The 23,033-nt window shown below is 43.4% G+C and overlaps 1 protein-coding gene across 1 annotated transcript; it reads left to right on the top strand.

Annotated features, from left to right (window-relative positions):
• Positions 1-950: 950 nt before the first annotated feature.
• Positions 951-21,048, top strand: PUS10 (pseudouridine synthase 10). Its single transcript, XM_035110911.3, has 18 exons — positions 951-1,279; positions 2,293-2,441; positions 3,466-3,732; positions 4,873-4,959; positions 5,366-5,400; positions 6,132-6,243; positions 7,088-7,149; positions 7,809-7,854; positions 9,068-9,132; positions 10,209-10,294; positions 10,522-10,647; positions 11,355-11,411; positions 11,891-11,967; positions 14,719-14,774; positions 16,386-16,503; positions 18,475-18,617; positions 19,245-19,344; positions 19,551-21,048. The coding sequence occupies exons 1-18, from the start codon at positions 1,255-1,257 to the stop codon at positions 19,587-19,589; spliced, it is 1,650 nt and encodes a 549-aa protein (XP_034966802.3). The 5' UTR covers positions 951-1,254; the 3' UTR covers positions 19,590-21,048.
• The last annotated feature ends 1,985 nt before the right edge of the window (positions 21,049-23,033 follow it).

Here is a 23,033-nt window from a genome sequence, read left to right as displayed (position 1 = left end):
ACATCTTAATCCTGTATATATATTTAAAATCAACTTCCAAACTTTCACACAGCGCTTATCTTTCAAGTTCTTCTGAGTTCTGCGTTACAGTCATCCTAAAATCTATCCCTTTGTATATCTTTTATAATCCTGATTCCCTCTTGATTCCCCTGTGTTCTCCTAGGCTAAACAAACCACCAGCTCTGTTTTTATCTTTTTTTTCTTAAAATAATCTTCTACATATTCCCATGTTTTAATTAATCTTTGTTTTGGAACATTTCTTATTGCGACAGTCATTCTATCCATATTCATGAACTCCACTAGCTTGATCTGCCATTCTGATATACTAGGTGCCTCTTCCTTTTTCCATTTTTGACCTATCAATAATCTTGCTGCTGCACAGCCATACAGAAATATACTTCTTAACTGTATTTCAGTACAACAATTACTTTGATAAAATACATATTTTGTTATGTGCAGATGGCTTTAGACACCTATTCGTTCCATAAATTACCATACAGCATATATTCAACACAAGAAACAGTGACAATTTGTTGCTGACAAAGGACAGCTGGACATATAAAGGGCCCCATTACCTTCAGTAGCTTAGGGCCTACTGGTAAATCCGGCCCTGCGTTTTCCCGATGCTTTTTTGCAGATTTTAATGTGTGTGTTTTTTGTGTTTTTAATTGTTACAGATAGGTAACCGTGTTGGTCTGACGTAGTCGAAACAAAAAATAATGTTTTTAATGTTTGTCTTCCATCACACATCAAATGCCCCGTTTTCATCTTTTTAATTACTGTGTTCAGTTTATTCATATTGTTAGCTATTGCCATTTAATGGGGTGCGACGCCTGAGTTTGGAGCTCAGCCAACATGGAACAGGGTCTTCCAACGAAGCCTATACAGTACAGTCGTTGCTTTGTTTTGTTTTTATTGCGGAAGGTGCAACGTAATGCTTCCCAAAGCACAGTCACGACGGAAAACCACCCTCCGCCGAGCCTCTTCCCCTCCCGGGATCCTTACAGCTGCCTCCTTTGATCCGCACGGGGCGCTTGGAATGGCTGTTGGCATCCGGAAGTATAGATCGGAAATCCTTAGAGGCTTGGTACCCTATGGGCTCCACGGGAGGCCGCCGCAACTTGGAGGCGGAACTATTGTTTCTGGGAGGTTGCTTCCTTTTCTCTCCGCTTTCTCTTCCTACGAGAGCGGAACTCATTGGTGCGCGGACCGAGGGTGCATTGGGTGAATGGTTCCCCCAGAGTCTCTTTTTTTATGTTTGACAAGCGAAAAGAGGCAGGTGAGCTGGAAAATAACCTCGGTTTCTTAGGATTGGAGGGGTGGGGGATTCTTTAAGCTGTTTGGGCGCAGTGAGTTGCTTTTAGCAAGATCTGAGAGAGGAGGGAGGGAATGCGCAACCCTATGCTCATGTTTACTCGAAAGCAAGTCGAGGCTTGCTCTTAGGTAAATGGTTTTCATTGTATAATTTAAGCCTTAGAATAGTATGTCTTGTGATACTGGATAGTGATGACGGCCTAAGTAGCGGGAACTCTAGGGGCGGGTGGAAGTGGAAAGAGGAGACGGGAGTGGTTTTCTTCAGTGCAGGAAGATAGATAAATAGACAAATAAATAAATAATAAATACTTTATTGTCACTGTACCACTTGTTTACAGTGAGATTAAACGAGCCCCACATCCCCCCCGCAATCTCTCAGTCCTTGTTACACTCTGTGTGCTGTCGTACGACCACCAACCCCGAACGTCAGCTGCAATGTTGCCGTCTTCCATTCAGCAGCCTCACAGCCCATGGGTAAAAACTGTTCTTTAACCTGGTGGTGCGGCTTATCATGCTTCTATATCTCCTGCCCGAGGAGAATACAGTGCAGGAAGAAGGGAAGGGCCACAGCTCAGTCGTAGAGCAGCTGCTTTGCATGCAGAACGCCCCCGTCTCAGTCCTCAATGGCATTTCTAGGCAGGGCTGGGAATACCCCTTGCTTGACCCTCTGGGGAGAAGCTGCCATTTAGCATGCACAGTACTGAGCTAAATACACCAATAGTCTCAGTATAAGGCAATTTATACTGGCAGTGGCCCAGAGTTAGTTCTTTGGTTTCTAGTAATCAGCCTTTTCTCACAAGGAAATGATTTCATATATGGGACCATGCTTGTTGTTGTCCTTTTCTGAATGGTCCTCAGCATCTCTGTGTCCTCACTTTTGAATTACTGCTGTGCTATTTTAATGAGTGTTCCCTCGATTCTCACTCTCCAGCCTGCTGCGGTAGTGTTTCTGCTGATTGTTTTTCTCTTCAAATACAGGCTTTACCAGCATGAGCACCAGCACGACTGCACTATCTGAAAAGGACAGGCCTATTGCACAGAAGTTACTGAATTTTGGAGCATGCCCACGTTGTATTTTCAGGTTTTGCCGGATAGGATCTCAGGCTTTGTACAGGCGACCTTATAAGGTTTGATTAAATTGAAGTACATTATGATAATGATGGGGTGATTTTAATTTGTTTTCAGATCTCTCTGATCCTGGTCTTCCTTTCAGAGCAAGAGGTGTATTCTTGGGGAATGAAAGGAGGCTGGAGCATTTGGAGTGGGGAGACAAAAATTGCAGGACCCCAAAATATATTTTTAATGAGGAACAACAAACAGCTGTCGACCTATTTAAAATCAATTGTTGTATTCTTTCCCTCCATCATATACTTTTTCCAGTTCTCCTGTGTTTTCCACCTACCCAGAAGTCCAGTCCACAATCTTCCCCATTATATGTCTAAGAAGTATAGGAAAGACCTGCAGCTCTGAGGAAGGGCTATCACACAGTGGTAGAACATCTGCCTTGCATACAGTGGGTCCAAGGTTCAGTCCCCAGTATCTCCAGTTAGGACTGGGAATGTCCCCTATCTGAAACCCTGGAAAGCCACTGCCACTCAGCATAGACAGTACTGAGCTACATAGACCATTGCCTTCACTCATTATAAGGCAGTTTCCTATGTTCCTAAGAACAAGTGCACTTCCTCTTCTCACTTCTGGTTTCACTTATATGATACTATCCTGTGCACATTTACTCCTCTTCTTCTTCCTCGCCAAACCTGTATTAGGCATTTCGAGTGTAGGCCATCGTAAAACATCCATACATACAATTTTAAGCACATTTACTCAAAACATTTATGATACCAATGTGCATAGGATATGAATCCTATAAACATTTACTCAAAATTAAGTCCCACACAGTTCAATGAGTCTAACCCCTACCTAAATATGCACAGGACTGCAATATCAAAGACCTTTTTATTTGCTTAGCAGATCCACTTTAATTTGCAAGGCAACAGACTATCTGACATTATTCTCTGTTGAAAGGCTATTGGGCATTTACAGGAGCTGTTGATTTCAGGACGCCTGGCTGTCGGACTCACAGTACATGCTGAAGCCACCCCTAGCACCCTTCTACCTACCAAGTTTTACTCTGCTTCCTTTGTCAATCAGGAGTTGCTTAATGAACTGCATGAGTTTCTGGAGAGCGCTACAGAGGAGAACAAATTACCTTGTGAAATGGCAAATCCTCCCTGTAAGCGAATCAAACTGGATAGTGCCAAAGAGGGTGAGGAACAGACCTCAAATGGAAGCCACCAGGTACCTGATGTGGAGAATGATAGAAATGCTGCTGGTGGTGATGAGAACTTAAGGCCAGCTGTGTGCAACATCTGCCTGGGAATTCTGCAGGAGCTCTGTGAGATGGATTTTGTCAAAGCGGTAAGTGTCAGCTGATTGGTAGCTTTACTGTAGAAAAAATCTGCAGCATTTCCCATGGATGTACACGTAATACACAGCATGCATGTAGTGGGTGGCATTCAGCTGAATTTTACTAAAAGTTGACCCATTGAAATGGATGAACCTAACTTAGTCATGTTCATTAATTTTGATGGGTCTCCTGTGATTAAAATTGAGCTGTATACCTTAAAGCAGGGGTGCCCAAACTTTTTTCAAAGAGGGCAAGATTTGACGAAGTGAACATGCGTGAGGGCCGGCCAGAGTTGTTGACCTTGAAGTTGTTGAGCTTTTCTTAAGGATTTTATCCCAGAGATAAACTGTGGCAGGGACTGGATTAACCCAACCGGCAGGCCGGATTAGGCCCCCGAAATGGACTTTGGACATGCCTCCCTTAAAGGGTTTTACTGAACTTCCTTTCCTGAAATCTCATTTAGGCTGCAATGGTACACATGCTTACTTGGGAGCTAGCCCCAACGAGCACAGTGGAACTTAACTTCCAAGTAAGCATGCAGGCAGTGGGACTGTTAGTGAGCTGCAGTGGTACCTCGGGTTACAAACACCCTGGGTTGCAAACACTTCGGGTTACAAACTCTGCTAACCCTCAGATTAAGAACTTTGCCCCAGGATGAGAACAGAAATCACATGCTGCCGGCGTGGCAGCAGCAGGAGACCCCATTAGCTAAAGTCAGGCATCCCCAAACTGCGGCCCTCCAGATGTTTTGGCCTACAACTCCCATGATCCCTAGCTAACAGGACCAGTGGTCAGGGATGATGGGAATTGTAGTCCACAACATCTGGAGGGCCGAAGTTTGGGGATGCCTGGCTAAAGTGGTACCTCAGGGTTAAGAACGGTTTCAGGTTAAGAATGGACCTCTGGAATTAAGTTCTTAACCCAAGGTACCACTGTATTTGACCTGTCCTGACTACATAGAAGAATTCCTTTGGTAGAAGCAAGCACATCTACATAGGTAAGCTTGTGCTTGCTGAGAATGTAAAACAATTTGATTCAAACATGTTTGCAAGCCTTCTTGTACAAGGTGTAATTGCTTTGAGAACTTTTAAAATTGCATAGTGGTGTATGTGTGTATTTATATTCAAATAACATGGCTCATTGTTTTTCAGGTGTGCCACAAAATTAATTCTTCTGAATACCAGTTTACCAGCTTTGTGTTTTCAGTCTCTTTCCCCGCACAGTTATCTGTAAGGGAGGTGAGTATTTGCTTGTGCTTGTTTGTGCTCTGAGTATGACCTTTGTTGAGAAGGGCAGGGGTGGTTTAAAAACTTACCTTGTTTTCACCTGTTAGGAATACACCTTGTGTGGCATCCAGCAATACATGGCCAGTAGCAATTGGGTGAGGGGTGAGTGAAAGGGAGGGGAAATTGGGCTAGGCTGATCTGAAGCTTGGCTTTTTGAATTGGTGGGGGAGATGTGGCCACGTCTAATGTTGTGTATCCTGTGTGGCTTTGATTTCTGTGAAAGTAGCTGATTCCTGGTCTGGATTTTCTCAGCCAGTTACAGATGAGAAGGTTATGAAACCTTCATTTAATTTACCACTTCTCTCTCTCTCTTCCTCTCCCTCTCATTTTTCTGTTTTTTCTCGGTCCTTGCCTGAAGCATGCAGCATGGTTGCAAGTAAAAGAGGAAATGGCGTGAGTACTTCCTGGTGGGATTTTTTCCATCCTGCCTTGCGCGCTAGGTTTCCAAATGTCATTGGCACTGTATGGTTCTCCTCTTTGTGTGTGCTTGGCGGGCATGTGAGGGGAATTGTATTGAGAGGGGGTAATGTGCAATATCTCACCCTCTTCCCTTGGTAGTTAACTCCTCTGATTGCCCTAATCAATTTATTGTCTTAATACTAAAGCCCCTTAGCACCACTGATCCATTGTTGTTCCTGAACTGGGCTGGAAGCAGAACCATGACGGTTGTTTCACATAGTGCTAAATTCCCCCACAACAATCCCACAAAGCGCATCTTTGCAGGCAAGGTCCTAACATATATTTAATGAGAAGCAAGTCCCATTCAGTAGAGGCCTTGCTTCTCACACCAGATGATACTTTAATTAGGCATTTCATCCTTGCCCCTTTCTTTTAAAACTTCTAATCAGTTGTGGGTTTTTTGCTCCAGTCACAGCATTACTGAACTGACCCTTTTAATTAGTCATTTCCTCTTTCTCGCTGGCAGGTCCTTCCATTAGCAAATGTTACAACATGTATTCTAGTTGCTGTTAGTAGTACTTTGGGTGATAAAATTCTTGAGAGCAGAGGTACAAGTTCAAAACTATAGATTGAAATGAGTATTTTAAAACTAAACAGAATTGACTGAATTCCCCCCCCCCCCGCTTGATTTAAGTTGCTGAGTCTTACTTTTAAAAATCATTTAGGAAACAGGATTTTTTAGCAGAAAAAGAAGACCTTGTTCAGCTAAAGGAAGCATACAAATGGATTATTCACCCCCTGTTTCTGGAGCAATTGGGGGTCCCTGCTGATGGAAAGGTATTGTATAAATATATAACTTAAACAGTGTTCTACTGTCATGGGCTTTCTGTTCCTGGGCTTCACTACTTCAGAATGGTACATGGATGGTTGAATCCTCCTCTAAATTAAAAGAAAAAGTTTAATTATTCCTGCACATGGAAACTTAGTATTTCAGGGTGAGGGAAGAACATTACCTCCTGACAAGCTAGTTTTCTTTGTGCAGAGCTAAAGTGAGAGAGAGAGAGGTTTTTTTCCCCCAGTTCATTTTTAATGATTTATTTTGACATACATTCATCATATCACATTGTAACGATTTTCGTGTAATTAAACATATATTTTTAAAAATGATAAAAGAAAAAACAAACACAAAAATTCATACTTATTTATTTGATTCATTTATAATCCATTTGCATTTGACTTCCCTCCTCTTCTTACTTGGGTCCTCAGTTTTTCTTAGTTAAGTGCCCCTCCTAACACAACCATTTATTCAGTAACCTAATTCCATTATATATTTTTAAAAAAAATTCCTTACAGGAGTTACTCTAAACCGATCAAAAAATGTAATTCTCCATAATGGTCTTTCAAGTATTGTTTGAATATATTCCAATCATTTTTAATTTTTTGTGCTGTTTGATCTCTTATCTGACCTGTCAGCTTGTCTAGTTCTGCATACTCCATCAATTTGATCAATCAGTCTCTCTTTGACTGTAAGGTCTCCATTTTCCAGTTCTGAACTGGAGGGAGAGAGTTTCAGGCAGGTCCCCAAACAGAGTTCAAGGCTACGGAAGGAAATGGGAGTTTGTCACATTTCCACTGCGGAATTAAACAATAACTTTCCACTGTCTTTTGAATTGCGACTCAGAGCCTGTTTGAAGTCAGCGTGGTCTTCGCTCATCCAGAAACAGACGAGGACTGCCATTTCCTGTAAGTTGGGATGTGATGAATAAAGGCGTTGTACATTCACAGGGACATCTTTGGGAGGAGAAAAGGTTGGGAGTAACTCCTGCACGAATCCAGAGTGGATTCCCTGAGACGGTTGGATGGCGCCTTGTACCAGTGTTTCTCAACCAGTGTGCCTCCAGATGTTTTGGGACTACAACTCCCATCATCCCTAGCTAGCAAGACCAGTGGTCAGGAATGATGGGAGTTGTAGTCCCAAAACATCTGGAGGCACACTGGTTGAGAAACATTGCCTTGTACGCCTCCTTCCAGCAACTCCTGCAGCCAGGCTGGGACCAAATGTATGGCTCTGCTTTCCTTTGGACCACATCAGCCAAGCCAAGGGGGGTGGGTCTTGTCGTCTGGGCAGCCCAGGACCTTCATACACACTGTCAGGCATCAACCCAGAGTAGGCTCCGCCTTCGATTAACATTAGACACAATATCCAGAGAGGGATATCTGTACCCAAGAAGCAGCCAATGTTTTGATGCCAGGAAGGAGAGGAAAGATCCTCTTGGTGGATGCTCTCTGACTTAGACACCAGCTGCATCGGCCTTTGCAACCTTGTCCTCACTGAATCTGTTCTGACACCATGTGTAAAAAAAGTTTTCAAACAATTAAATGCTGTTTGTTTTTCCATTTAGAGCCTCAGCATGTCCAAGTTGCTTCAAACCAGCAAAGAACAAGCAGGTAAGCAAATTCTGGGAAATTATTCCCTTTCCCATTTTTTTTTTTTTGCAAGATCAGAATTTAGTACGGTCACAAGCCATCACAAACTTGTTATTGTTCTTCCTTCCTTCCTCTTTATACTGTATAGTAAGGCTGTTCTTCGTTTTTTTCCTGTTCTTGTGGGATATCCCCCCTGAATTTGGATTGAATCCTTACTGTGTGTGAGTTCTAAAACTTATTTCCCAGCCAGGATTGGTTTCCAAAGCACCTTACAGTTAAAGGTAAAGGGACCCCTGACCATTAGGTCCAGTCGTGACCGACTCTGGGGTTGCGCGCTCATCTCGCATTATTGGCCGAGGGAGCCGGCGTATAGCTTCCAGGTCATGTGGCCAGCATGACAAAGCCGCTTCTGGCAAACCAGAGCAGCACATGGAAACGCCGTTTACCTTCCCGCTGTAGCGGTTCCTATTTATCTACTTGCATTTTGACATGCTTTCGAACTGCTAGGTTGGCAGGAGCTGGGACCAAGCAACGGGAGCTCACCCCGTCACAGGGATTCGAACCGCCGACCTTCTGATCAGCAAGCCCTAGGCTCAGTGGTTTAACCACAGCGCCACCTGGGTCCTTGAATCCTTACTGTGTGTGAGTTCTAAAACTTATTTCCCAGCCAGGATTGGTTTCCAAAGCACCTTACAGTTAGAATAATAATAATAATAATAAAATACGACAAAACGTATTAACCCCCTTTCTATAATAAAACTTCCCAAGGTGATGTACAAGATTCTGATTAACAGTGCAATCCAATATATGTTCAGAAGCAAGTCCTGTTGGATTCAGTGGGACATAGTGGGAACTAAGTGTTGCAGCCTAAACTAACAATTAAGTATTAATTAAAATAACAGTATCAGATAAAGAGTTTCTGAGAAATGACATTCCATTGACTCAGCTGAAGTGAATTAAACAGAGGAATTGTTTTAGGAATACCTGATACAGTGGTACCTCTGGTTAAGAACTTAATTCGTTCTGGAGGTCTGTTCTTAACCTGAAACTGTTCTTAACCTGAAGTACCACTTTAGCTAATGGGGGCCTCCTGCTGCCGCTGCGCCGCTGCCGCACATTTCTGTTCTCATCCTTAGGCAAAGTTCTTAACCCGAGGTGCTATTTCTGGGTTAGCGGAGTCTGTAACCTGAAGCATCTGTAACCTGAGTTACCACTGTACTTTATTCATTTGCAGTCTGTCTTCACCAGAATGGCTGTGGTTAAGGCTTTGGATATGATCAGTGAAGAAGATTTCCTTAAGTAAGCGAGCTCTGAACCTATTTTAACCTTGGTGTGTGGGAATTTATCGGGAAAATCAAAGAGCAAAGTGAAATGTTACAGGGGGAAATGTCATATAAACCTGGAAGTAATAAGTAAATGGGTTAATATGTTCTGAGTCTATAAATGGGTGTGGTTTCTGCATTTTGTTCCCCATACCTCAAAATCCACTGTGATTTCAGGTGTGCATGTATGTATCTCTTGGCCACTGTGTGTCTCAGTTGTTCTGACAGGCTCTCTCTCTGACAGTAATTGCAGTTGAATGCATTCCGGGGCAACTGAGAATGAAACAAATTCAGTACAGTGGTACCTCGACTTACGAATGACTCGACGTACAAATGTTTCGAGTTACGAACGGAGCTCCGTCCGCCATTTTGGATGCGGCGCGAATAGGATTTTTTTCGACTTACGAATTTTTAATAGGGGTTGCTTCGACTTACGATTTTTAAAATATTTTCCCCCCATAGGCTGCTACTTAGGTTTTTCCGACTTACGAAGGTCCATTCGGAACAGATTAAATTCGTAAGTCGAGGTACCACTGTATTTCAATTTCTGGCTTTAGAGAAAGGCAGTCTTGGAAAACAGCTAACACTTCATTTCCAAATCTTCAACGTGGGAATAGCTTGAACTCTGATAAGGACATCAAATTACTGGACATGGCCAAAGAAACAAGGTGTTAGATCCTTCTGCTTTCTGAAGTTCTGCACAAGCCACTCTGATGCTGATGCAGGACTTATTGAATCCCAGAAAACCAGCAGGTTTAATGCCTTGTTCCTCTTCCTCCAAGTGGCTCCACCATTCGGGGGTGAGGGGCTTTTCAGCTACAACACCTTGCTTGTAAACTCTCACCCCAGGGAGCCACACCTGTGCTCATGTCGTGTCAGTTAGGCACCAGGCAAATATCTCTCCTGTTTTCCTAGGCTTTTAACCTCGTGAGATATCTTTATGGCTTATGGTTTACTGTAATATACAGCTGAGGCCATTTTCTCTCTCTTTCACCCTGCCAGGGTCTTGTCGTGTGTTTTTAATGGCTCGCTCCTTTATTTTCTCCTATACAGAAACTTTCCATGCCCTTTGACTTCACCCAAAGCACCTTGCACAGCTGTTGACATTCAGTGTACCAATGGGGCCATCTTCGTTGCCGGTAAATACATAAATACATAGTGGGTCTCCCCACCCCCTTGCAGTCATCTCTTAATATACTTGTAAAAAAACTTAGAAGCCTATTTGGGCATTATGTGGGTGCATAAATTAATAAATAATGCTGTGCTGTTTGTTTCCCTTTTTCAAGTAATAAAATAAATAAATATTTGCTACTTTTGCCGAACTTACAGGATACTAAATACCCTGTTTCCTTTCTTCCTTTTACAGGAAGATATAACAAATATTCGAGAAACTTACCCCAGACTCCCTGGATTATAGATGGAGAGAGGAAAATGGAATCCTCCGTAGAAGAACTGATCTCAGAGCATCTCATGGCTGCCTTCAAAGCAGACAGTGAGTGCTTTCTGTTTGTGCTTAGTGTGCATTCATATACCTGCATGTCTTCCATGCATAACTTAAATCAAGCCACCCAAAATCTTTTTGATGGAAAATTACATTCAGGGCTTGGCATTTTCAGTGGTAGTGCCCACATCCTGGAACACCCATCCTAGAATCACCTGTTTGTATTCCCTCCTTAACCTACTTTTGCCAAGAGGTTGGGGGCATTTTTGTTCTGGAAAGGCCTTTCTTTCTGGGTAAAAACCTACCTGTAGAAAAATCTAATGGCTCATTTTTGGACCACCTCTCCACCTGTCCCCATGCAACAGAGTGGCTCACTTGTCCAAGAGAACATCTCCTTGCCGTTAGCCCTCTCGATGAAACCTCAGTGGTGGAGGAAAAGCATTTGCCCACAGAGCAACCGTGGGGAACCTGTGGCTCTCCAGGTGTTTCTGGACCGCAGTTTCCCTCATAACAACATAAACAGAGCCCCAAATGTATCCAATGTTTTTCATATCTGTGCTGTTCCCTTTCCACACCATATATGGGTTCCACATTAGTGTTGCTCTTACAGGGGCTATAGAATGGAGCTAAGAGCACTCCCCCCCCCCGTTTGACCCCAAGCCGTGGAATCCTGCAACAAGGGCTCAGGGTTGTGTGGAGAGGATACTGGCAATGGTGAGTTAGCAAGCTAAGCCAACCTTTTCCTTCCTGTTTCGAAGGTTTCAATTTTTCATCCTCCGGAAGAGAAGACGTAGATGTGAGAACACTGGGCAAAGGTAACACTTGGCTCACAGCCTAAGTCTGTAATCCTAAACTCACTTACCTGGGAGTAAGCCCCATGGGATTCAGAAGGGTTGTGTTGTCAATGGGACAGGCTGGTATGTTTGGAGCCCTTTAAGCAGACAGTGCCCTCTGGTGGTGGGTCAGAATAGTGCCCAGCACCTTGCATTCAAATATCTGTGTAGCAATTAGATTTCACGTTCTGAAAGATCATTAGTTTCATACAGTTTTTGTGCTGCCAGCACAAATTCAAGGATTTAGAAATGCCTTATTATTTATGGCTTTTGCACCCCAAATGGGCTCCCAGAGCTGTTTACGAAGATAAGTGAAAGCATTTCAAGGCCCCGCGAATAGAGTGTTCCCCCCCCCTTTTACTCCACCAAAAATATCTGTGGATATCTTATTGTGCAGTCACTTGCAACCCCCTGTCCTCATTTCCCCCCACCGCACCTCATGGTCGCTCCAACGTTGACAGGAAGGCCCTTCGCGGTTGAGCTCGTGAATCCCCGGAAAGTCCGCTTGGCTGCAGAGGAAATGAAGGAGCTTCAACAGGTAAATGGCTTGCAAGGTGTTGAAAATGGCACACTGGCAGGCGGTCTGCAAAGCCACCTTTAAGCTGCCACAAAACTCTTTGTGGTTTTTGTTGCAAGAAACGAGCTACCCGTCTGTGATTGAAACCATTTTTAGGGCGTCAAGACACAAGACTTGACCCTTTCCTCCCAAAGTCCTGTCTGTTTCCTTTTGAGGCCCTAACCACCTTGGGTTCAGGATACCTAAGGGGCTGCCCCTTCTTATGGGTCCTGCCAATCCATTAAGACCACCCCACCCCCTCTTATAAAAGAGTAGTAAGAAAAGTGGAAAGTTAGCCTCCCTGATATTCAGGGTTCTCTGGAATTTACCCAGTCACACTCAGAGAATCAGATTACAGTTTTTAATACCATATTGGACTGAATATAAGCCTCACTTTTTCCCCAAATTCTGACCGTGAAAAGTTGAAGTGTGGCTTATGTTTGCGACCTTACGGTGTGCAGCCAGAAGCGCCGGGCAAACACCGCCAGGAGCGCGGCAAAGCAGCACCCTCCCTGGGCGTAGTCCCCCGTCCTCTCCCTCAAGGCCTAGAAGGGAGAGAGCAAGGAAGGGGAAAGGCCGCTGGCAACGCAGCAAGGAATGGAGCGGCTTACATTCGGGTATTTTTTCTTGTTTCCCCTCCAATTTTAAAGGTGCGGCTTTAAAATCCCAGTGGTCAGGGATGATGGGAGTTGTAGTCCCAAAACATCTGGAGTGCCAAGGTTCGCCATCACTGCCCTAATATAAACTGGTTAAAACAAAACAAAACAAAAACACTTGGGAGGTAGAGGATTATTCGTTGAAGCTATTCTTTTTTTGGGCAGTTTTTTTTTTAAAAAAAATACAATTCTGTAGTGAAACCTTCCTCCTTTAGGACTCGGCCATCTTTGATAACATGGGTTCACCTTCCAACCATTCCCAGGACATGATCTGGAGGCATAGGGTGTGGCCACTTTTTTGAAGCTAAGCAGTCCCTGGGTGGGAGACCACCTGAGAAAATTCTGAGTCCAATAGCAAGTTAGAGGGAATATACAAATGCTACACAAAACCAGCCCAATAACGAAGTATTACGTGGGCATTTCGATGGCATAGTTTTAAGGGAGAAAAAGTTGGTTACCCCGCCCATCTGACTGGGTTTCCCTAGCCACTCGGGGTGGCTCCCAACAGAATATTAAAAACACAATAAAACATCAAACACTAAAAACTTCCCTAAACATGGCTGCCTTCAGATGTCTTCTAAAAGTCAGATAGTTTTTTTTTATTTCCTTGACATCTGATGGGAGTGCGTTCCACACGGCAGGTGCCACCACCGAGGAGGCCCTCTGCCTGGTTCCCTGTAACCTCACTTCTCGCAGGGAGGGAACCGCCAGAAGGCCCTCAGAGCTGGACCTCAGCATCCGGGCAGAACGATGGGGGTGGAGACGCTCCTTCAGACGCTCCCACAGCTGCCCATTATGAAAGGAATGAGAAAGGTAGAGGTTAGACGAGCTGGCTTCAGATATGCACAGGTTAGAGATGGCAATCAATACACTGAGTTGTTGGCTGCCTTGTATCAAGATACAGTCTAAATATTTTAATGAGTTAGAGCTGTTCAGTGTTGTGATTTGATTCATGCTTACTGTTCACTATTTTATAACTTCATCTGATTTATTTTTGGTTAAAGAAACCAGTTCTTAATCCTGTTCTTCTATCGGGGAGCTCAAGGCAGTTTGCACAGTTATGTAGATTGGGTCGGAAGAAAGTGGAACGTGGGGGATTTGAACCTAAGTCTCCCCACTCCTAACCCAACGCTCTACGCCAGAGCTTTCCAAACTGTGTGTTGTGAAACGTTAGTGTGTCAGTGTGTCGTGCAAACGCTCCCCACGCTCCTCCCGGGACCGGAAAGGGGTTAGTTTAACCTCCGGTTTGCTAGTGAAACTGAATTACTGGGTCATGAAATGATGCTTGTCTAACAAGTGTGTCACCAATCTGAGAAGTTTGGAAAGCTCTGGTCTATGCACTGTGGCCAGCAGCACTTTGTACAGGCATACCTCAGGTTACGAACGCTGCGGGTTGCGCATTTTCGGGTTGTGGACTGCGCCGAACCCGGAAGTATCGGAACGGGTTACTTCCGGGTTTTGGCGCTCGCGCATGTACATTAACGCAAAATGATGTCATGCGCAGAAGTGCCGAATCGCGTCATGCGCAGGCGTGGCGCTTCAGGCTATGAACGCTTCAGGTTGCAAACATGCCTCCTGCACGGATCACATTCACAACTGGAGGTATGTATGACTGTACAGTGGTACCTCTACTTACGAATTTAATGTGTTCCAAACACACATTTGTAAGTCGAAAAAAATTGTAAGTCGAATCCCATAGGAATGCATTGGGAGAAAAAATTCGTAAGTCGAAGCAACCCTATCTAAAAATTCGTAAGTAGAAAAAATCCTATCTAAACTGCATCCAAGATGGCAGACGGAGCTCCATTTGTAAGTAGAAAAATTCGTAAGTAGAGTTATTTGTAAGTAGAGGTACCACTGTATTTAGATTAGAGCTTTTTTAAAAAAGCAAAGCAAAACTTGGGCACTTTCACTGGTTCTTGCTGTTTCTTCCTCCCAGAAAAAAAAGACAATTTCTTCTCAAACCATTGTATGAGGGAACTCCCATTGCCTTTCTGTTTTTTAACTGCAAAACCCTGGAATCGTTTTAAATTTTAAACAATCAGATGAGGCTGAGGTAATCTTTGTTTGTTTATAGACAATAAATAACTCTTCAGACAAAGTCCAAGTTCGTGATCTACAGCTCGTCACCAGGTCAGTGTTTTGGTACCGTACTTGAATATAGCTTTTTTTGGTGTGTGGAAAAGCAGGGAATTTGAGACCATAACATGAGTATGTTAACCCTTTCCCTACCTTGTGCCATCTCTGTGAAGCTCTTTCAAAATGGCAGCAGCAAGAGCAACAGGGTGATTCTGCTACACACCCAAAGAAAGCTCTGATTTGGGAGGGTTTTGGAATAGGCAAAACAAACTATACTGTTTCCTTCAATAACCAGGTCTCTTCTATTCACCTGTCTGGAAATGGTATAATGCAATTGTGTGTTCGATCCTCTGCCCACAGCAGTTGCCCTTGGAGGGAGATAAGAGGCAGAAAGCACAGCGTCCATTACATTACAGGATTTCATTTCACATATTTCGAAGCTGAGATTGTAAATGGATTCCAGAGCTGGGACTTTGTGATCTGTAACAGAAATTGAGCCCTGAGTATAGCTCGGCTGTCCTAATTAAAGCAAGGCATGTCCAACATATTCCTTTTTCATAGCTGTGAACATGTTGCATAGTCACACACATGGAGATTTGTTTATTTTTTATTTAAAGCACGTTCTTAGTCCCTAGCGAAATTTCAGAAGCCAGAAGAGGAGGGGCTAAGCAGTCCTTCTGTTGGTGGAGGGTGAGGTGAGACTAAAATTACGCAAAAGTGTAGGGGAATTTGCCTTGGTTTAGGGCTCTCACTCCATTAAAGAAAACCTTTTTTATTATTAATTATATGATTTCAGTTGATTCTGCAATTCATTAATCAAATGTGCATATGAGTAAAAAAAATACATATGCCGTAGGAGGCATTGTCTTAGAGGCATTCCCCTCTGTTTTGTCTTTTTAAACCCTGCGATTTTTATAAGCACTTGTATTTTTATTTTACTTTTTAAAAGCTAGTATACTGACCAATTAACCTGGCCACTTTTTTATTTGATAAAAAGTGTGTGTGTTTATAAAGTCAGTTTGTGAACCAATTACAGTGGTGCCTCGCTTAACGAATGCCCTGCTTAACGAAATTTCCGCTTAACGAAAGGATTTTTCGAGCGGAGATTGCCTCGCTAGACGAATGCGTTTTCATCTAGCGAATCGCGGTTTCCCATAGGAATGCATTGAAATTCAATTAATGTGTTCCTATGGGCAAAAAACAATTCGAAAAAAATTCAATGCATTCCTATGGGACTCGCTAGACGAATTTTTTCGTTATAAGAAAAGACCCGTGGAACGAATTAAATTCGTCTAGCGAGGCACCACTGTAATTGTTTTAAACAGTGCAGCCCTACTTTACTTCCCTAATTTATTCTGGTTGCTGTACCAGGAATCTCTGGGCGCAGAATGCTTAGGTCAGGCATCCCCAAACTTCGGCCCTCCAGATGTTTTGGACTACAATTCCCATCATCCCTGACCACTGGTCCTGTTAGCTAGGGATCATGGGAGTTGTAGGCCAAAACATCCGGAGGGCCACAGTTTGGGGATGCCTGGCTTAGGTAGCCACAGCCCTGCCTACAGGCATTACGCTACCTTGCAGGATGGGGGAAAGAGAGAAGGTTGAGGAGTCCTTTCACCTTTCAGATTCCTGTGGCTGTTGCCCATTTATTTGCTTTTCTTTCAGAGAGGCCATTGGGCACATGAAGGAAGGCGAGGAAGAGAAGACCAAAACTTACAGTGCCTTAATATGGACAGAAAAAGTGATCCGGAACGAAGACGTTGAGCTTCTAGACAACATGAAGGTTGCGTGTCTGGGGTGGTATTTATCGCGTTTGTTTGTTGTTTTCATTGTGCACGACCAGGGTGGGCAGCAGAAAGCAGATCAGGCTCTACAGCAAATCAGCCAGAGATCTGCCTTTATTTATTTCCAGCAGATGAGCACAGACTCTTAACTCGCAGTTGTATAACAGTAGCAAAAACAAACGCCCTTTTGCTGAGACACAGAGAACTTTGGAGTAACCAGGCATGAGATTTTTGCGTGGTATTACTGTGTGTGCTGTTAACAGATCTTACTTATAATGCCTGTAATATCTGAGATACGCCATAGAATTATTCTCTGCTAACGTGTGACAGATGGGCATTGTATGGTGGGAATGTCCATCTGCATGTTTCTCCAGAATCTAAAACCATAACATGGGGAACCCAGAGTTGGCTGTACTGGCAATATACAGTATACTATCTCAATTCTTCTCATTGCTCTGTGGGTGTATGCATTCCTGTTTCAGGAGAATAAATAAGTCTAAATTTCAAAGTAGGCACCCAGCGAGTGCAAAACCCATACCCATTCACATTGCACGTTGAATACATCTTGATTTACCGGTACCTTCTAAGTTTTCAGAACTTTTTTTGGCTTTGCCAATTATGCTGCAGGCCCAACCATGAGAAATCTCTTCTTCGGCCCCCACACCAGCCTTTTTGAGATTTCAGTAGAAATTGCCCAGCCCAGCTTTAAGCATAGTTTCACAGCCAGTAAGGGCCACATAACAATCTCATTTTTTCCTCTGTATTTTTCTTCTTCAGAGGAAGGGAAACCGACTTCTACTCCCACTCAGATTTTCCGCAACCTCTGCATGACCCTTGGGCTCACATCCCTGTGCAGGCCCTGTCTTACTCACGCTGCAATTGCACAACAGAGTACAATCTCTGGGAGGGTTTTGCCTACGCAAGTGCCTGCCCTCCTGCAAGGTGCCTGTTTTCCTCCCTGTGTGCTCTAGTTAATGTGGCAAAATTCCTCCCATTTGACAGGAAGACACAGGGCAGCCAACCGACCCCATTGCAGCCTGCACACTGCGGCAAGGGAGACAACAGAGTATAGTGGGCCAAATGTTGGACTTGGAATTTAGGACTCCCCAATTAAAGACCTGCCCGACTTCAGAACTTCCCTTGGTGGCCGTGGGCCGTGGGCACACTCTTTCCGCCTAATCCACCTTTCAGGATTGCTGCACAGATATGTCAGTGTCTTGGCTAGGGATGGACAAATTTGTCAATTTTAGTTTCTTCTTTTTCCAATTTTAAGTTCAGTTTGCATCTCTCTCCCCCCCCCCATGAATTAAAATTCACCAGTGCTTTAGTGCAAATTTCTCCTAAAATACACATAGTTTTGCCTGATATACACATTTTTGCGAAGCAGTTCCCTGAAAAAGCAATGCGTTTTTGCATGTTGCTTTCATTTACATACCTAATTTATATGCACAGAGTACGCATTACTTTGGTTAGGGAACTGCACTGCAACATTCAGAGAAGTGTGAATTTTGAAGATTCGGCTCTGCTTTGGGTAACTTACTGTTTACAGAAGTGTGATTTAGATAGGTTAACCGTTAAAGGCAAACTGAATCAAATGTATCTGACATCTCTAGTTTCGGCCATGCTCATGTTTGCAGATTTGGACTTACTGTTGACACCCACGGCTGCTTCTGAAAGTGGCCTGTGGATTCCTGGTCCACTTGCGTTAGCATACAGAGATGTGCTTAATTGCAATACCACCTTCCAAACACAGAAGTTATTGGTTCCATCAGTTTGGTATTTGGACTGGGAGGGCGAGGGCAAGTCATCTGCTGTCATAACTGGTAATAGTTATATAGCACAGCTATGTGCCCTATAACTCAGCAGCATGAGGGTTTTTGCAATGCAGAAAAAAAATTATATTTCCTCGTGTATCTGCTGTTCTTAATGTTCCGCATTTCTGTTTGCTTGTTTTTTGATTTCTTGCACAGGAATTAAAGCTCGATCAAAAAACTCCACTGCGGGTCCTCCACCGGCGACCACTAGCCGTCAGGGTTCGTGTAATCTACACCATGCAGTCGGAGTACATAGATGAGCATCATTTCCGTCTCCATCTGAAGACGCAAGCCGGGACGTATCCTTTTTGAGCCACAGTGCCTCCCCCTCAAAAAACCCGCAGCATATACACCACCCTTATACACCACCCTGAACTCCTTGGGGGAAGGTCAGGATAAGAAGGTAACGGCTTTCTGAATTTCCATGATGTGTGTAGGCTGCAGAATCCAGAGTTTCTTGGGGCAAGATTTTGCAGAGTGATTAGTAAAACACACAGCGTACACACAGCCCAATTTGGGGTACAACCTACCCACCTGGTCTCATCCTGCAGATTGTCTGCAGGACTAATGGTGAATGTTAATGAACAAGCCACACTGCCTTCTAAAACTTTCTGGGCTCCACACACCGTGTGCTTTCGGAAGCTGCCTTATGCAAAGACATCCCATGGGTCCATCCAGCTCAGTAGTGCCAACACTAACTTGCAGCCGCTCTCCAGCTCAATAGTGCCAACACAGACTGGCAGCCACTCTCCAGCAGGAGCCTTTGCTAGCCGTATGTGATGATGCTGGGGAATGAACTTGGCGCCTTGTGCGTGCAAAGCAGGTGCTCTGTCACTAAGCGACGGCCCACCCACCCCCAACGTGCAATATGTGTGTGGGGGGGGGGTCTTCTGATCCTTCTCATTTCGTCCTTAATGGCAATCTAGTTACATTAAGGAGTTTGTTCATGGAGACTTTGGAAGAACCAAGCCGAACATCGGTACGCTCTTGGGCACAACCGCTGACATCTTGGAGCTGGACGTAGAAGTGAGTGCTACCTCCTTGTTCCTCTTTGTAGTGACAATAATGGAATTGTCACGATTCTTCCAGGTATAAAATCAGGACCCACCCCCCATCCATGCCCTCATATGCCATTTCAGCCATTTTCTGGATAGAGATCCATATATGCTATTGACAAGTGGGAGCCTCCCATTTGTGATTTAATGCTTGCATTTGTTTCCTTCTCTCTGCAGTCGGTGGATGTTGACTGGCCTCCAGCTCTGGGTGATTAATGAGAAGTTTTAATTTTCAAGATGTGGAGAACGAAGGGGCAACAGTCTGGTCAGTGACTGGTTAAAGCAGAATGGGCCCTGTTTTTTCGTAAGCCGGTTGGCTTTCCAAAATTTTTGTTCCATTTTTTAAGATCATGTTGATCTATTTTTTTAAAAAAAACTTTAAAAAAATGTTTATAACGAAGAACATCTGGTACTTCAACCACTTTGTAAATGCATATATCTCCAACGCCAGCCAGCGGAATTGGTTGCGCTTCCAAGATAACATGGTCTCTCAAAACCTATCTTTGGATATAGAACAGAGTTCTCTGTTCCCACAGACTGCAACTCTGGTTCTCGCTGGGTTGCCAAATGGCGTTCCTCTGGGTCTTTCTGGAGCCTTTGGTTCTCTATTAAATGGCTAAAAATGAGATTCCATCTGTCCTCTGATCATCTGAGGCCTGTCACAATATAATTCCAATCTACAAAAATGCAAACGCTAATACCTATTAGTGAATATATAATCGGTTATGATGTCATTCAAACTATACGAATAAGCCATTTCAAAATGATGTATATATCATACAACACACCTCACAAAATATACAAGTAACTACAAGTTGTTAATTGTATCAGAGTCAAACAGAGAATCAAACAGATCAATGAATAGCGAGGAACTCCAAGCCGTCTCTCAAAGGAAGACGTCTCTCCGAAGTCTCAATAGGACAGTATATCCAGAATAGTTCAACTGTTTCGGAATAAAGTCTTTATCAGTGAATAATTATCAATGAAATATTCATGCTTGTAGGGATCATACTCACTGGAGAGTGTAGCTGCTTAACAACTTGTAGTTTACTTGTATATTTTGTGAGATGTGTTGTACGATATATACATCATTTTGAAGTGGCTTATTCGTATATTTTGAATGACATCGTAACCGATTATATATTCACTAAGAGTTATAAGCCAGCGTGTTGTGTTTGCATTTTTGTAGATACCGTAGTTACATTTTGCATCACAGGAGGCTGTGTTTGTTCACAATGTAATTCCAGAGTGCAACGATTGTCAGGATTCTGTTGCTTCTTGGTGAGCACAGATTCAGCACAGATTGCACAGGGGGATAATCCTGTGCATGTTTACTTGGAAGTAAGTCCCACTGAATTCAGATATTTTAGTATGCATTGGATCCCAGCATCAGTCTTAAGGCAGCCCTGAATAATTGTACCTCCTATTAATAGTCGAGGAAGATTTGCTTACCTTTTTTGCAAGGACATGCCGTAATTCTAAATCAATGTGTCTCTTAACTCCAGAACCAGCCCTTTCTCTTCAGAAAGTGGTACTTGGCCAGAATTATGTCATGGGAAGAAAGGATAGTGTGACATAATAATGAATGGTGTTTTAATGTGAGAGGCAACTGTAACCCCCCAAAAGTTCCAGAGTTTCATTTTTACTAAGAAAATAAACATTTTTTTAAAAAAGATCCTCTTGAGTGTTCCAGTGTTTGTTGTATATAATATGTATGCTGCATGGATGCGAACCACAGATAAGGATATTGGTCAGAGCTGTGCTTAAAAAGGAAATAAAAGCATTCTGCCCAGGGAATCTGGATTTGATGTTAAGCAACGCCAAATTATTTCCTATTTACAATTATGTACCACTTTGAGCAGTTTATTCAAGTTTTGCTGGTTTTGCTGAAGAGGTCCGGCAAGTAACCACGTGGAACACTTGACACTCTCATTTTTATTCATCCCTCCACCCCTCTGGCTCCAGAGATAACAGCAGACACGAATTCAGGTATCTTTCACAGCCATAAGGGCTTATAAATTGCTGCTTTAAAAAAAAATAAACACTGGCTTTATTACACACCGTATGGCATTCTGCAGAGCTATTGTGGAGCATTGGCTGCTAGCAAACTCTGATCCCTACTTACGGCCGTCTGGGATTTTTTAGCCTTTCAAACTGATTTCGAAAAAATTCTAAGGGTGAACAGAATCACATTAATTCTTTTTCAGAACTTCTCATTGTTAAACAACACCAGTTCTAGCATACAAAGGGTAAAACTATCTTGCAGTAGCTCATTATTACGCAGTATGAAAAGGCTGTTACCTAAAAATGCTTACTGTCCCCTCCATTCTCTTTATATAATGCCTTATTGGATTGCAAGCTGTTGACTTGAGTGCTTTGGTAAGAAGGAGTTCTTGGAGAAGTCCAGAAATTAACAGTAAATTGCAAGAACTCGGGCCAGGAGGGAACATACTAGGTACACTCTGACCATTAAAACATTAAAGAATTGGCGAAACAGGGCCTTGTCCTGGGATTTTTTCACTGGAATTTATTTTTACTTGCCTCATTGTCATACTGGAATTGATTCTTATATGCATTCATCTCATCATTACATAAATAAAACCATTTGAAGACTTACTTGAAATTCATCTTCCTCCTGGCCCAAGTTCTTGCAATTTACTGTTTATTTTTGGTTAAGAAGGAGGGCTGTTTCCATAACTGGTGGTAAATTTCGCCTCTCTTTTCTGGTCTGTGGGTAAGGATCACTTTGCCTCTCGGATGGATGCCTCTGGCAGAACTCATCATTTCTGCCCCACACTTGGTGTTTCATAAACACCAATGAAGTATCAGTTTCGCTCAAATTTTGGGCAATGTGGCAGTAAGCCGAATGTGGACCTTCGGTTGACATCTGAAATGGTTTCTCCTCCCATGAAGAGCCATTTTGTCTTCTGAAACTATCCCAAGAACAAATCTTTCCAATGTTGGACAAGCTGCTCTCTTAAATATTTCCTCACACCAAAGCAAAATGGCAGCATCGCTGGCTTCCAAATGGCCGAAATAAGTGTGTTGGGCAACAGTTCTCACATGATGAAAGGCTCCTCTTCGTTCCACATAGGAAAAAGGAACATTGGGATCTGCCTTACATGAGAATCTATCTACTTAGTATTGCCTACACTGACTGGCAGCACTCCCGGGCTGCCGAGAGGGAAGATGGAGCAAGCTTGCTTTCTCTTGCTCCAGAAACCAATGTCTTCAACTTACAAGAAAGGAGATTCTGACTAAACATCAGCAAGACCTTTCTAACAGAGCTGTTCAACAGTGGAACGGACTCCCTCGGGAGGTGGTGGACTCTCCTTCCTTGGAGGTTTATAAGCAGAAGTTGGATGGCCATCTGTCCAGGATGCTTTAGTTGAGATTCCTACATTGCAGGGGGTTGGACTAGAACACCCTTGGGCTCTTTCCAGCTCTACAGTGCTATGATGCAGAAATGTAGAGAGCTGAACTTAAGACGTTGGTAAAAATCAGGAACAAAGAAACCCAAACTGACAGTTTCACCCATCCCTAGCTCTGGCACGGAAAGATGATCAAGGGGCTCAGGAGGAACTGCCCCTGCTGCCCGCTTGCTGCCTGAAGCACCTCCCTTGCTTTGCCGAATGGTAGGGTCAACTCTGAACAACACCT

This window comes from Zootoca vivipara, chromosome 3 (genome assembly GCF_965207765.1).
Source record: "Zootoca vivipara chromosome 3, rZooViv2.hap1.1, whole genome shotgun sequence".
In the NCBI taxonomy this organism is placed as follows: Eukaryota; Metazoa; Chordata; class Lepidosauria; order Squamata; family Lacertidae; genus Zootoca; species Zootoca vivipara.
The sequence above is the reverse complement of the archived record's forward strand: the minus strand, read 5'-3'. Positions and strand labels throughout refer to the sequence as shown.